The sequence below is a fragment of the Corvus hawaiiensis genome, chromosome 4 (genome assembly GCF_020740725.1).
Source record: "Corvus hawaiiensis isolate bCorHaw1 chromosome 4, bCorHaw1.pri.cur, whole genome shotgun sequence".
Lineage (NCBI taxonomy): Eukaryota > Metazoa > Chordata > Aves > Passeriformes > Corvidae > Corvus > Corvus hawaiiensis.
Window position 1 is genome coordinate 18,000,186 of NC_063216.1, and position 14,722 is coordinate 18,014,907.

Consider the following 14,722-nt stretch of genomic DNA (forward strand, 5'->3'; position numbering starts at 1 on the left):
CCTGCCATGGTTATGGCATTCAAGAATAAGCAGTGATATTTCAGGAAGTATTTATGTCTTTCTTCTCTAACTTTTCCACATGCACATAAACTTCTAGTTCCCTGGACAACAAAATGTCCTGCCTAAAGGTTTCTGTCACAGCTGGTAAGTGGAACAAGGGTTTTCAAACCACTGGATGCAAAAGCTCCAAGGTGGCTGCTGAATGGAAAAATTGGCATAAATATGTGTGTGCTGATTGCCCTGACTCTTGTATCTTGTGCCTATTCTTTCCAGATATTTGGCAAGAGAAGGGAATTGATGATGTCTTTGAAATGCGGAGCTAAGAAACGGCACCGCAATCCAGTCGACAGCATCTGCAGGAAGATCAAATCCATCCAAATGATGGACCAAGTCTCCAACCCAGCTTTGCAGATACCAAAATTTCAGTCCCGGAACTTCGACAGCCCACAGAGCAATACCAAAAAAAACCTGGAAGAAATACTGAAAGGGAGAACCTGCAGAAATCGGGAGAGTCCTTGTTCACCCTTGGTCAGCCCTGACAGTGACAGTGTTTTCTCTGCAAACTCACCTTGTCTTGGGGCCACCTCTGACCCCTACTCTGCAAACACCACCTTCTCAATCCTTAAAAGCACTGAGAGATCCAGCAGCCCGTGGATGCCTCCCTATGCCATGGAGAGCTCTTCTCCATACTGCTTTGGATCCAGGGAGGCCAATGCCCAGAACAAACCATGTGCTCTAGCAAATGCTGAACCTAAAAATGTGCAGTCCAAGCAGAAATATCTGACATCAAGTCCAAATTTATATTTCTTCACATCTGAGAAAAAGCCAGAAAGTGCTGTGGTCCAACCTCCTGTGCCGAAGATGTTTCCTTCGAGCGAAAGCGGTAAAAATGCTGAAGAAAAACATCCCCTGATTCAAAATCCTACACATCTGAACACTCAGCCTACATAGACAACATTTATTTACCACTTAAACTGGTAGCAACACATTTTAGTAGCACTCAAATCTTATAAGACTGCAAAAAGAGCTGAGGAAATTCCAAAGATTTCTCTAAAAAATATTAATGTGAATGTAAATAGTAAGGAATTAATAAAGCAAAAACTTTTTCTAATTTGGTAATTAACTTTTGGTTTAAGAGATGGAGATATTTTTAACAGTTTAAAAGATTTAGACTACTAGTAGCTTTGTTTTTATAACCAAATTTTATTTGGCTATTAATTTAAACTATGATTTGGCTATTAATATAGACTAACCTAGAAGATATATGAATTTGGGTGTTGCTCTTAGTTTGGGGGTTTTGTGGGTGTTTTGTTTGTTTGTTTTAGGGACTGCTTTCTTAACAAGTTGACTCAACTATAATGATTTCTCTACAATATATCTGGAGGGGGAGGGAAGAAATACCTGGCCTCTTAAAATGTCCTGTTTCATATGTTTACTCCAGGTGAAAGAATAAAAAAGTTTTTCAAAAATGCATGTTTAAAAGTAGATGCATGAAGTAATTTCCAGCTCAGAGGCTCAAGTTAGGGCCAGTTCTGGTTGTTATTTGGCAGTAAAAGCTCTGTTTTTATTAGAGGGGAAGCTGCTTAGTTGGTTTTGTTGTTTCAGTCATCTGGAATGAAAGTTATCATGAACAAATAAAAATGGGCAATAACAGATTTATTCTTCGCAGGAGGGAGGCAGACACTGGCCTACAAAGCTGAAAACATGTACGATGTGAGCTTGATCTGTGAAGAGGACCTGCTGACCACCATCTTCTGTGCATGTGACATCCATCACACAGGTTTGCCAGGGATTTTTCAGTGCTCTCTTTTGGTCTCCTCTCAACAGATTTCCAAGGTTCAGATCGTGTTATGATTCCTGAGGGATGCCAGTCTCTGACATGCTTAGGTGCTTCTGTTGTGGCAGATGCAGAATAGAAGTATAAAAGAGTCTGTGCCTCTTTTGCATGGTGCCTGACCCTTCCCCTGCTCTTCTTTGCAGTGTTTTAGTGCAGGAGAAATAGAGGAGCAACATGTTTCTAGGAATTACCCTCACTGCAAATGACTGTTTCTTTCTTTCAGCCTTTATGCTGTTAGAAACTTGGGACACTTCAGAGCATGAGACAATTTCTCCCAGTTCCAGCTCAAACATGGTAGAATCATGGAATGGTTTGGGTTGGAAGGGACTTTAAAGATCATCTTGTTCCAAGCCCGTGCCATGGGCAGGGACACTTTCCCCTACCCCAGGTTGCTCAGAGCCCCATCCAGCCTGGCCCTGAGAGAAAGGATTAGTATTGTGTGTCAACTTTTGTTTCTCTTGAACTGAAATCCACAAAATTAGGAATGTAAAAATCAAGTTTACTGTACTAGAAAAAACCCAAAAACCACCACCACCAAAAAAACCCTACAACACAACAAACAAGATCTCTAAACCGTTTTTTTCCAGGACACACTACAATTGCAGGGATCAGTTGCTTGTCTGCAGCTCTTGAGGGCACTTGGATGCAGTGCAGTTCAGTAGTGTGGCCTTTTACAGTTTTTTTTATAATGCCTTGCCTGGCTTTGGAGCCTGACCCCTGTTTCTGCTTTAGGAAAAGTGGCAGTGTCCAAAATAGTTGATTATTTGAGACATACAACCAGTCGGGGATCAGAGGACAGTGGTCTTGAGGAGCTGTGCAACATGCTTGACCCAGAGCACAAAGATATCTCCATGGATCTGGAAACATATCAGGCCATCATGGGAGAGTGGATCGAAGACCGTAAGAGGAAATGGTAACAGCATTTTAATAAATTTCTCTCATAATGCTTCTGTGAAAACAGGAGATATAAACTTCCCCTGTGACTCTGGAAAGAAGGTGTTATTGGGGCACCATGTCCACAATACTGGGTTTGGCTGAAGTTTTGTGTTACAAAGCTGGTAAGCAGCCCAGTGTCCTGCTGATTTTGTGACCCTTGATGCTCCCTTCTTTCAGGGAAGAAGGTGCTACTGAAGAATCATCAGCAAGCATGGAGGACCTGGAATTTCAAGTACCTAGAAACATCTCTGAAGGTGCATGATGTTTTCCTCTGTTTCTGTTCAGGAAAGCTCCACTTTCTTGCTTTATAACCAAAACCCCCACCTCTTTCAGCCAAAAAGACACATGTCCGGATGAATGTTACGTCAGGAAGCCTGGAGGCCTTTGGGGGTGATGTGTCTAAAGGAGACATGTAAGTCCACTTAAGCAATTCCTTCTCAGAATGTAGTATTGAATTACTTACAGAACTTCCTAGAACCTCTGTTTTGGAACACTATCCTGGCAGAGTTTAATGTTCACCTCAGTCTGCAGGAGTTCTTGGTGCTGTCACCTTCTTCCTCACAGCTTCTGCTCAGACTTAAAAACACACCAGTAATTTTCCTACTGAGAGCTTGGTGCTTCTGTGTCCATTTGCCTTTTTAATTCCCTGTGGTCAGAGATTTGCCATGTGTTTCCCTGTTTAAACTGGTTCCTTCCCTTCACCAAATTCTTAGTTGTCTGACAATAAGACATTATGCCCTGAAAAATCTGATCTTGGTTTTGTTTGGGGCTGTTTTTCTTATGATAGGGAGCTTGTTGGGTTTATCGTAGTAGTAGCAGTTATGTCTATGACTTGGACTCCGTTAATAGCAAAGCACTTAACAAAGAGGAGAAGTTTCATTTGCAATTCATGCATAGTCAGAAATCCAAGATCTGCTCTGTAATGCTTGCCTATAATTTCTCAGGATCTCAGAAGAGTGATCCTCATTCAAGTTTTGGTTGAAAGCATAAGTGGGGGATGGCTTGGGGAAAAGAAAGGATCCAGAAATTGCAGAGTGAATACAGAAGCATAGTTAGTGGCCCAAGAGGTGATTAGTTTAAGGCATTTTGATACAGACATCCAGCTATGGCACTTGTCTGGCAGAAAACTTCAGCTGTAGGGAGCAGAAAAAGTGCTTAAAACCAAAACTGTTCTTGGTGTCCATAAAACTGGAGAACTGACCTGAAGATGCTCCACGACCTCTGTGCAGAGCAAATGACTGGACACTGCAGCATCACAAGTCCTCTGTGGGCTCTCCTCTGGCCTCTGATCTGTGCATTAGGATGTTTTAAAAGTCTGCAGTAGATCAAATCACCTTTCTCAGTCTTTCCTGGCTTTCTTACTGGGACAGGGAGACCTCTGACTTGATAGCCTGTGTTGCGGACCTGCAGTACAACAACCAGAAGCTTCAGGAAGAGAACAACAAGCTGAAGCTCACCCTGGAAGCTGTGGATGAGACCAACAACAAGCTCCTGGCAGATAATGAGCATCTACATCAACAATTAAAAAGGTGGGGGACCCTGATGGCACCAGGCCTGCCATGGGCAGAGCTGTGTTCTTCCAGCCTTGCTTTCATGCTTTTCTCCTCACCAGTTCTTCACCACAGTGGCTTTCTTGACTTTATGTAATATCTGTAAGGTTTAGCCCTCTTGTCTGATTGTTCTGCTCTGTCCCTCCTGGTTCTTAGAAAATCATTCATCTCAGAGCCAGGTTTCTGCAGCATGTGGTGGTGTGGGTACACACAGGGAAAAATCTCAGGGTAAAACAAACAAACAAAGTAACAACCAAAAAAAAGGAAAGAAAAGGGAAAAAAAAGGCTTAATATTACCAAGAGAACAGCCAAGCACTGGAAGGCTTCCAATCCTAGACCACACTCTTGTTGCCAAGCAGAGGGGAAATGAGTGTCTGAGAGCTGTTTTGCTACTCATTTGCAGGACTGAGGTGAGTTGTGTCACTTGTTCAGTGTTTCTGTAGCCTGGGGACATATCAATGCCACAAGTACAAGCCTATTTTTCATTGTGTTCATCTGGCCTAATTAATTACACTGTGATATGGCTTGGTCCACTGCCAAACTGCTCCCAGGATTTTTGGGGGAGATTAAGGCAAGAGTTGTGCAGGGTAGCTGGCATGGGACATGTGCCCTTCTGTGGGACCACCTGCTCTGGGATGCTCTGCAGGATAGAGTTAGCTTGGAAAAGGGCCTATTGTGACTTTAATACACATGATTTGGGGTTTATCAGATCAGGGTAAGAAAATGGTGCAGAGCTTATCCCGGAAAACTGAACTGAAATGGTTTCTCCAACTGTAAACTGTGAAGTGTTGTAAAGATGGGTTTGTGCCCAGGTTGCCTGATACATTTAACTGTAACAAGCTAAAATTTTAATATGTTTAACATGGCTTTGTTTGCCTGGGGTTTCATCCCTCACTGTAAGGGTGGAAGGGGGTGATAAATAGGAAGTAGAACCATGAGCCTTTGCTTCCTGGGCAGAAATGATGGGTTTAAACTTGATTGTTGCTCTTCTGTTAAGTCTCTGTGCCAAAAAATAAGTCCTTGGTGGCTTCTAAAAATATTCTATTTCCAGCCTATCTAAACAACCAGCATTAACTGGCTAAAGTTTCTCTGAATTTGCTTCCCCCTGTGCAGCATCCAACACTCTGTGTTGAAAGCCAAATCACTGGAAGAAGAACTAGAGGAAGCAAGAAACAACCTGAACCTGTCAGAAGAGAAGAGAGAGCAGATTCTCTGGCAGAACAAACAGCTTGTAGGTGCTCTTCCTTCTTGGTTTGCCTGGTACAGCACCTCACACCTTGCTGTAACAGTGCTGTGGCCGCTCAGGCTGCTAAAAATCAGAAGTAAGACCTTCTCTGTACCTTCAGTGAGGGTTCATGAGCTGCACCAGCCTCAGCTGTCCCCTTACTGTGTGCTCTCTGAAACAAAGGGATTCAACACCACAGCTCTGGATGTGTTTGTGCTCTGTTCCTTTTTGAATTCCTTTTGAATTTGACATGCTAAAACCAACTATTTTGTTTTTCTCTTTTTCTATTATTTCTTTTCCTTTTTTTTTTCCTCATAAACTTGATCAGGAAAAAGAAAATCAGTCTCTCAACATCAAAGTTACTTCTCTCCAGGAAGAGGTAAAATAAAGTCATGATTTGATGTGCTCTTGCCTAGCTAAAATTTGCCATTAAGAAATTAAATGTTTGTCAGACTTTGAAAACTGGCATGCTAATTAGGTTATCAAAATATGTAACATTTTAAAAGGACGATTTGTCATAAAACTTTGTATCTTGGGGTTGTGCTGTGCTTCAGATTTTCCACTTGCTGGATAAGTAAGGATATGAGGTTAGGGAAGCATAGGGACAAGCTACTTCTCTCCCACCACCACCTTTTTTCCAAGATTTATAGGCAAATTCCATGTATTTCTGGTTCCCACAGCTATAAATACACAAAAGCTATATTGAAACAATCTCTATCCAGCACTTCATTTCATATTCACTTCTGTTTTCCTCCCTTAAGATACAAAGGAGAAACCTTGTATAGAGCTGTAACATTAAGATATGCAGAAAAAAAAAAATGCAGTGGGTGGGTCTCCACTCACAGATGGCTCCACTGACACTGACCAAGGACGTACAGGAGGTTTTTAGGGAATGCAGCTACATTAGCAGTGTATCCCTAAGCTTGTTTTTTGTTATTCAGAGGAAACCTGTTCATTCTTACTCTTTTTTTTTTTTTTTTTTTTTTTTTCCTCATTAGAGCAAATATTTTATAAACCAGTTTTTATCAGGTGATAAAACATTTTAATGCTTGCTTACTGAATGTATTTCAGACTATTCAGGGGGAAATGGAGAAACAGGTTAAATCCAACATAGTAATGAAAAGAAGCACCTTAAGATCAATCTTTCTGCAAAGCTCCTTAGTCCAAATAGCTATTAAACCACATCTTTCTGAAAACAATGCTGCAGGGCATTTTCTTTAGCTTTTGAGGTCTGGCAGTGGTTATAAATCACATTTTGAGGGGTTTTCTCTTTTACCAGTGCTCTGGGTGGGAAAAGGAGCAGAAGCAGTTTTGGTGGGGCAAACACATGCAATGTATGTGCAAAAATGCTGGTAGTGCTCGAGAGTAGGCAGCAGCTTGGGGGTGGAGATGTCAGTTTTTCCTGGTTTCTTCAAGGAGAAGCTGTCAATCCATTCAGCTGTGCCTAAACACTCTCTGTCTTGTTTAGATTATTAGGAACAGCATGGACACCGATGGGCTGCAAAAGAAGATTTTGGAGCTGTCTAAAAATGCAGCACAACTTCAAGTAAGCATTTTGAAGCTGGGAGGAATAAAAAGTCAACCTGTAGTTCATTTGGGTCTAGTGAAGGGGGAGTTTCTGCTGCTGGAAGGCAGACAGCCATGAACCTCTCTACATTGAAGGACTGCAATGAAATAATAGTTTAGATAGTGTGACAGCTTTCAGTAAGGAAATTGCTGTCTGGAGGCTAAAAACTGGGCTGATAGAAACAGTCCAAAGTTTTGTCCTTTCCTCCAAGTTAAGCTTTTTTTGGATACCTTTCCCTCACTATTCAAGAAAGTATATTAAGGTCATGCTTTGGGAGATGTTGCTGGAAATATTGGCCTGGACAGATGAGAGGAAACAAAGGTGTCTGAAAGTTGGGAATGCTTTCATTCTTTGGGTACAAGACTTGTACTTTGAAACAAATACCACACAAGGTACTCAAAGAAAAATTTGATTTTTCTAAGCAAGGAACATTGATACTCTTTTTCCCTTCCTAATAGCAAGTAGGAACAGACTTTTATTATAGTCTGTACTGATGGCTGGGTTTACTTTTGGTCTTTTCGTTCTTCAGATCCAAGCCCATATCTATGAGAGCACTGTGCTGAATAAAGAGGCAACCCTGATCCAGGTTAGTTGCTTTTACTTCATTACTGACTGAAAACCACACAATCACAGAATATTTGGGGTTGGAAGAGACCTTAATGATACCTTGTTCCAACCCCCTGCCATGGGCAGGGACAGCTTCCACTGGCCCAGGTTCCTGGTCTGCACTGATGGGATGATTTGTAAAAAGGCAAGGCAGTAGTATTCACTGTGGCACTCTTATTTCTACTCTTCTCACACTGCAGAACCTGATCCTATAAATGGCTTCAAAGTAGGCGAGCTCTACTTTAGGACCTGGTTATGAGTCAGCATAATTAAAGGTTTCAGGATTTTACTTGCTTTTTCTTTTTTTTTTTTTTTTTTTTTTTTAAATCACAACCTATTAAAACAAACTTGCAAACTTCAGACAAAATGTCCAGAAATTTCTAAAGTCTACTTCCTTCAGCAGGGACCTACAGAAGGTCTTTCCCTTCATGACTTTTACTGAAATTGTTTGTGTCAAATTAGAAATGGTGGCTTGGAGCCCACTGGAAAAGGAAATCTGTCCTTTTATTACAGAGGTGTAATTGCCTAGGCTTTGCTGAGGACTGAACATTTCTTGCATTATAGACAAGAACACAAAGATATAAGACTATACAAACGTGTTGGCTTTCTCTGGATTCATGAATTATGCAAAGAGCCTTCTATGCTAGTGGAGTTTCTACTTAGCAGAACATGGTATAAATCTCCTGATAAAATATTTGACTCTTGGGCTCCCTGCAAAGTGGCTGCAGCTGAATTCAAATAGTAACAAAGAGAACTGAACTCCAGTGTGATTCAGCTGATAACTTTGTAGCTGTTTTAATAGTTTTGGTTTGGTTGATTGTTTTTCCAGAAGCAGCTTAAGGGTACAAATTTATTAAATTCTTTTTTTTTTTTTTTTTTTTTTTAAAGTACCTTTCACTTTCTTGTAGTTGAATGATTCAAAGCTTTTGTGAGCTCTGTAGTATCATTTTATTTCAACAAGACTCTCTTAGTCTATTGACTAAATGGGAATTCTGAAAGTAGACTGCTAAATTACGTGTGGATAAACGTGTGTGGTTGGTGTAATTTTGAAGAAACTGGTGTGGAAAACTGGCTTTACTTGTTGGCATTAGGATAATGTGGTTCTAAAACCTCACTTTTCCTGCTTAGCTTTCTGTGCACTTCATCTCTTTCAAAAACCTCAATGATTTTTAAAGAGAGAGTAGGAAGAACTCATAAAGGTGTGAGAGGACAAGAGCTCCTACTCGAAATTCCTGTTTTCTCTTATAAATTCTCTGCTGTCTATGCAGTGCCTTTTATTTGAATGGCATAACCTGACTGGAGCTCATTGCTAGTTGCTAAGAAAGGTTCTTCTTCTACGAATTCCTCATTTCTACCATGAGGGCTGACTCTTTTTCAGCCCTTCTGTTAGGTCATGTTTAATCTATGGAGTGCTACACTCTAATAATGAAAAACAATTACAGTAAACTTGGAACATTGCAACTTGTTCTCAGGGTCAGTTGGGATTAAAACTCATGCTGGAATATAATATAGATCATGTTTTAGGCTAAAACTAGAGTGCTTCTGTCTAACTCTAATTTGTTGGACCTGAAACTAGGTAAGTAATAAATTAAAGTACAGCACCTGGAAATGAGGGTTTGTCTCCTTAATTCCAGCAGTTAGGTAGAAAAGAACATCTGAGTGCTTTTTATTAGTTAATATGCATGGTAACTCACTGTATTCTTTTAAATTCACAACTATTTTTATGTCATAATCAGATTGCTGCTCAAGCTAAATCATACCTCTCACTGCTGCGATGGAGGATCGAATATAATTTTTTTGTTGTTTTTTTTTCTCCACAATCTCTGCAGAAGGAGCAGAATATCAAGGAACTCAAGTTAACCATTGTGGAGTGTTCCTCGATAATAGAGGTATGGGTTTGGTTTGGGCTGTGTGAGGGAGGGCCTGTGCTGATCCTGTGTGGCAAAGTCAGCCTCTGACGAAACCCCACGGATGTTTTAGACACTGCGGGCTGAAAAGAATAAACTGCTGGAGAACATCCAACACATGCAGCAAGAGCTGATCTCGTGAGTATTGTGACCAAATCCCAGGAAAGGTGGCCCATCAGAAATCCAAAAAAGACTGACACATAATTTTTTCCTGCCCCTTTCAGGAATGGGTTGAGTTTCCCGTTGTTGTGTAAATTTAACAGCAATATTCCTGAAGGGTTGAAATCACTGCACTGTGAACTGGAGCTTGCACAGTCTTCTGAGGTATGAATTAAACCTTAAATTAATCTCTTGGCAGTTGTCTTGCATCAGCAGAGGCATAACAAAGCTCGTTCCCTGTAGATGATTAGACAACTCTGGAATCTGAAGCCGTTAATCCTAGCACGTAAGCACAGAATGAGGAGGTTGCAATATTGTCCCAAGCACCTTGGAGAAAGCCCAAAGAAGAGCAAACAGAACACTTGTAGATATAAAAAATTAGCTCATAGTATCCTAGAATGGCCAGGTTTGGAAAGAACCTTAAAGATCATCCAGTTCCAACCCCCCTCTGCTCTTCAAAGTAAATCTGGAGGAGCTTGGGTCATGCGTTTAGCTGGCAGAAGAACAGACTGATGGGAAAAGATATCAGTTTTCCAATATAAAAAGGCTTTTATGCTGCAGAAAGTAACTGACAGTCTGCTTCTTGTGCTGCCTACACCAGACATGAACAATGATTTTTTCAGTTGTGAAAGAGGAGACTTCTTTTTTCTCTGAAGCCTAATGTAGTGAGAAAGGAAATTCAGCATTAGAGTGAGCATCTTAATAAAGTTGTTGGGTCTTCATCTAATGTATTGTTAAGGGACTCTGATAAGCATCTCTGGCAGTAAACCAAATGTATTTAAATGAATAAAATATGTTATTTATATAAATAGAGGATAATGATTAGACTAAAAGACTTTAATCAGAATTATTTACTTATAACTACTTGTACAGTGCACTAGCTATTAAATCAATAATTTCAAAGCTAGCTTAATAATTATTCAATAGAGTTTGTTGTTACTCACCCATGTTGATGACCATGGGCAAATCTTCTGTTCCGCTTTGAGGAGTAACTTTGAGGGGTGTCCCCACTTGAGGGAGGGATGTCCACACACACCTTGATTGAAGGGGTGTGTCAGAAGCCCCTGACTTTAAAAAGTGGGACTGGGCTTTTATGGTATAAAGTGATCAACTGTCAGACCTTTCCAGGCCAGCTGTGCCAGCTCAGTTGGTTCCCTTGTCAGGAGCTTTACCTTGCCACTTCCTGCCAGTTTCTGTCAGGAAACAGTGTTCTTCACATCCTCAGAACTTTTCATTTTGGGATCGAGGGATCAGGCTGGTCTTGGCATTCTCCAATGCCAACAGCAGCATGATTCCCCTTCTCTATCCACCACTGATAATTTTTGCAGGTAGGGTATTGCTGAAGCTGTTTTACCCCAGTTTAGGTGGAGCATCCTGCTACAATTATGCCTTTGGTTCTGATTTTAAACTGAGCTATCCTGTTCCCATTTCCTTAGACAATCCATGGAGTCTCATCCTTCTCTGTGTGCTGTTTTCCCCTCAGATACAAGCTGTACAGCACAGCTGACAGCAGAGAGATGCTGCTAAGCAATTGCTGCTTATTTTTGTACGAGGTGCATTTGCAGAGTTCACATTTGTAACAACAACCAGAAAAATGTACAAATGGACTAAAACTTCAGGCTTGGGAAGGAGAGGTAGGCTTGGCTAGGCAGCTTTGAAGAGTTTAAGGTATTATCCCAAATCGCAGCTCCCCAGAGCTCCAGTGAGTCACTGTTTGCCCTTCAAACACTGCAGTGAGACACGATTCCACCGAGTCACCTGTAAAGCAAGGAAGGGCTCTGCTTATTCATCACTTGGTAAAGCCTCTTCAGAATCAAGATAACTAATTACTGATTTCCTCTTGCCTACCCTGACATGAATATTTACACTGGATCACTCAGCAGCTTGGCTGGCTTGCCTTTTTTTTGGTTGGTTTTTTTGTTTGTTTTGGGGGGGTTTTTTGGGGTTTTTTTTTGTTTGTTTGTTTGTTTTTGTTGTTGTTGTTGTTGTTTTTTTGAGTCCCCATTGATGTGATGAGTTTGACAAAGCTTTTCCAAGCCTGAAGTTTCAGTAGCACTGACCTTCTGGTAAATACAGAGCAGTGGTACTTTAGGAAAGTCTAAATGTCACTGATGCTGGTTTCTAATAAGGGGATGTCAAAATAAACTAGCTGGGTCTTCCATCTCTTCAAAGATTCTCAGGACTGAATGGACATCCCTGGATGAAACACTGGACCGTGAAGTGCTGCTTTTGCTTCAGGGGCCTGAATATGCAGGAGAAAAATTCAAGACTATCATGCAAAACCTGGTCAGTGGCAAAGCTTACATGGATAACGATGTTGTTTTGATCAGCAATTTAACTGGGAATTTTCCAGGCATTGATAATCAGATTGTTTACTCCTTTTGCAAAAATAAGAATAGTTTGAGAGTAGAGGGGGGCATAGTTTAACAATATCACTTGGCACCTACTCTAACTTATATCCTGGGTAATTCTGGGCAGAGTTGTTCTAGATGAGCACTACAAATGCCAGAGTTTGGGGGGAGTTGTTTTGAGGTTTATTTTGTTTTTCAGCAAGAGGAAGCCTCTGAAGCAGAGGAGCTTGTCACGGCTTCATTAGAATGGGTAAAAGACCCTGATGAGGACATGCAAGAAGCCTGGGAAAGAAAACTTGTGGTGAGTAACTTTCTCTGAAGCCTTTAGTGAAATGGTGGGGCTGTGCAAAAACTCCAGGTGGGTATCTTGCTGCTGCATGATGCGTATGCTAATTGCTGGAGATCAGAGTCTGTGGGTCAGAAATGGAGAGAAATATTTTTGACTGGGTTTTTTTGAGGAAAAGGATGATCACTTACATGCTGTGCTCTTGCTGGCTTGTCTTGGGCAAGAGCTCCCTTTGTTCAAACTGCTTGAAGGAAAGGGCAGATGGAGCAGGTCAATTAGCAGAGGAAAATGAGGTCAGTGGCAACACCGTGTCCTGTGAACAATGAAGCTTTTCTGCCCACTGCCTGTTTGTGTGCCTTGAACCCACTTCCCCCATGCTCTGAATTTGGTGATGGCACTGGATGGTCTCACCATCAAGAGGAGTGATGAGGCTTTATAACCAAATTTCCAGATCAAAACCTTCACAGGGTTTATTTTGTTGTGAAAGGCGAAGAGTTCTGCTTTTACTGGGTATATTCCACAGGAAAACTTTCAACAAAACCTTGTTTTACAATTTAATCTTGCATAATGCACTTCTCCTGTTCCTCATACCTCTTGTGAGGCTTGCAAGTAAGGACTTTTGCTCAAGGTACTGGTAGAAATATCTTCCCCATGTAGTAGCAGGTGCCTGTGGACACAACTAAACACTCTTGTTCCTTCCTCCTCTCCCCTGTAACAGCACAGTTTCTGAAATTTCCATCTTATTGGACGTGGCTTTTTCTCTAACCTGTTTCTTCCTGCTGATCTGTTGTTAGGAATGCTCGAACAACCTCAAGCTGTACTTTAATGCTGTTTTTCAGCTCCGTAATGGATGTCAAACCCCTCAATCCATCTCCCTTGGGTGACAGCAGGTGCCACCAGGGGATGTGCTGCTTGCAGTTGTTGGTTCTTTGGGCAGAAAACTGCCCTTCTCTTTTCTTCTGGTGCTGCAGAATGGTGTAGCTGGGCCTCTTAATGTCTCCTGGGCAGGGCTGCAGCAATCACTGGGAGCCATCCAGTCCAGGAGCCAGGTTTGTTAATAATTTTTCTTTAGGTAAATCCTGAAACCTTCCTCTTAGAGAAGGTGCAATCATCTCAGTATCTTCACCCAGATGTGACTTTGGGTAGACTCAAGGAAACTGCTGGCTCATGAATTGCTGTAGCTTTTTGATCTTGACTGGAAACCTCCTCCTTCAAAGCTGTCAGAGCTGAAAAATGCTTGTGAAGTTACATTCACGTTGGGATCATATTCCTGTTAAACATGTGAAGCTAAAAAACTTTCAGTGTGGGGGTTGGAGTTGATTGTGGCAAGTGAATCCTATTCCGGCTGCTAAAGAGTGATGCATTTGGAAACTGAGCTAACAGAGGATCAAGAAAGAACAAAATCCTTTAAAAATAAAAGGTCTCATCCTTTTATTTGGTGGGGGATGAGAAGTGACTTCATGTCAAAAATTATCTTCAACTAGACAGAAGAAGCCAGATATGTGTGAAATTTTGTGCACGGAGCTGAGCAACAGTGGATCCGATAAAAAAGAGATTCAAAGTAGCTTCTTCCAGCCTTAGAGGAAGCACATGGTCCAAGATTTAATGTTTGACAACAAAAGTTGTCACTAGAAGCCTTGCCCACCATTTCCTGTGAAATACATTGTGGCCATGTTTTATTGGGTTTAGTATTTCCAAGTATGTCTAAAGGATATTAGGCATTAAAGTGAATTTGAAATGTGCTTATGTTTTTGTGCATATATATACATATTTAAGTAGATATAGACAGCGACAGCAAAATATTTTTCACCCTTCTACTGGCAGATAAGACTGGTACACGTGCCCTGATAAGCCTATACCACTTAAGTGTCAAAATCATGGTATTTCTACTAGTGAGTGCTGCCTGCCTTGGCTGAGAAGCAGATCCTCAGGATGTGGGCAGTTGCACATGGTCACATCCCATGTCATCCTAGGAAACCTATCAGCAAAAACCGCTTTTGGTTTTTTGTTCTGGTTTTTTTTTTTAAAGCATGATACTTGATGTGCTATTTTTTTTTTTTTTTGAAGCTCATGAACATCTGACTCCAACTTGCAAGCAGATAACGTGGCCTGTGTTTGTAAGATTGATGTTTTCCCCCTAGAATTGTTGCAAAATCCCAGGAATATAAACTTCATTCTTTCCTGACCTCTGTTTGACTCTCATTAAGCATTCTTTAAAAGCTGAGGACACTCTTTCATGTGTTCAGTTGAGCAAGGTCAGAGAGAGAGTACTGGATTCTTCTCCTCAGTACTTTATAC

The 14,722-nt window shown here is 41.2% G+C and overlaps 1 protein-coding gene across 1 annotated transcript in view; it reads left to right on the plus strand.

The window, feature by feature from the left end:
• The first annotated feature begins 222 nt into the window (after positions 1-222).
• The window catches only part of IRAG2 (inositol 1,4,5-triphosphate receptor associated 2), a 35,500-nt gene continuing 21,000 nt past the window's right edge, over positions 223-14,722 (plus strand). Inside the window, exons 1-15 of the mRNA XM_048300641.1 lie at positions 223-883; positions 1,670-1,780; positions 2,570-2,750; positions 2,951-3,027; positions 3,107-3,185; positions 4,144-4,302; positions 5,437-5,554; positions 5,877-5,927; positions 7,017-7,094; positions 7,645-7,701; positions 9,551-9,610; positions 9,702-9,766; positions 9,853-9,952; positions 11,960-12,073; positions 12,338-12,439. Of these exons, the coding sequence (XP_048156598.1) occupies positions 223-883; positions 1,670-1,780; positions 2,570-2,750; positions 2,951-3,027; positions 3,107-3,185; positions 4,144-4,302; positions 5,437-5,554; positions 5,877-5,927; positions 7,017-7,094; positions 7,645-7,701; positions 9,551-9,610; positions 9,702-9,766; positions 9,853-9,952; positions 11,960-12,073; positions 12,338-12,439 (2,013 nt within the window). The remainder of the gene's footprint in view (positions 884-1,669; positions 1,781-2,569; positions 2,751-2,950; positions 3,028-3,106; positions 3,186-4,143; positions 4,303-5,436; positions 5,555-5,876; positions 5,928-7,016; positions 7,095-7,644; positions 7,702-9,550; positions 9,611-9,701; positions 9,767-9,852; positions 9,953-11,959; positions 12,074-12,337; positions 12,440-14,722) is intronic.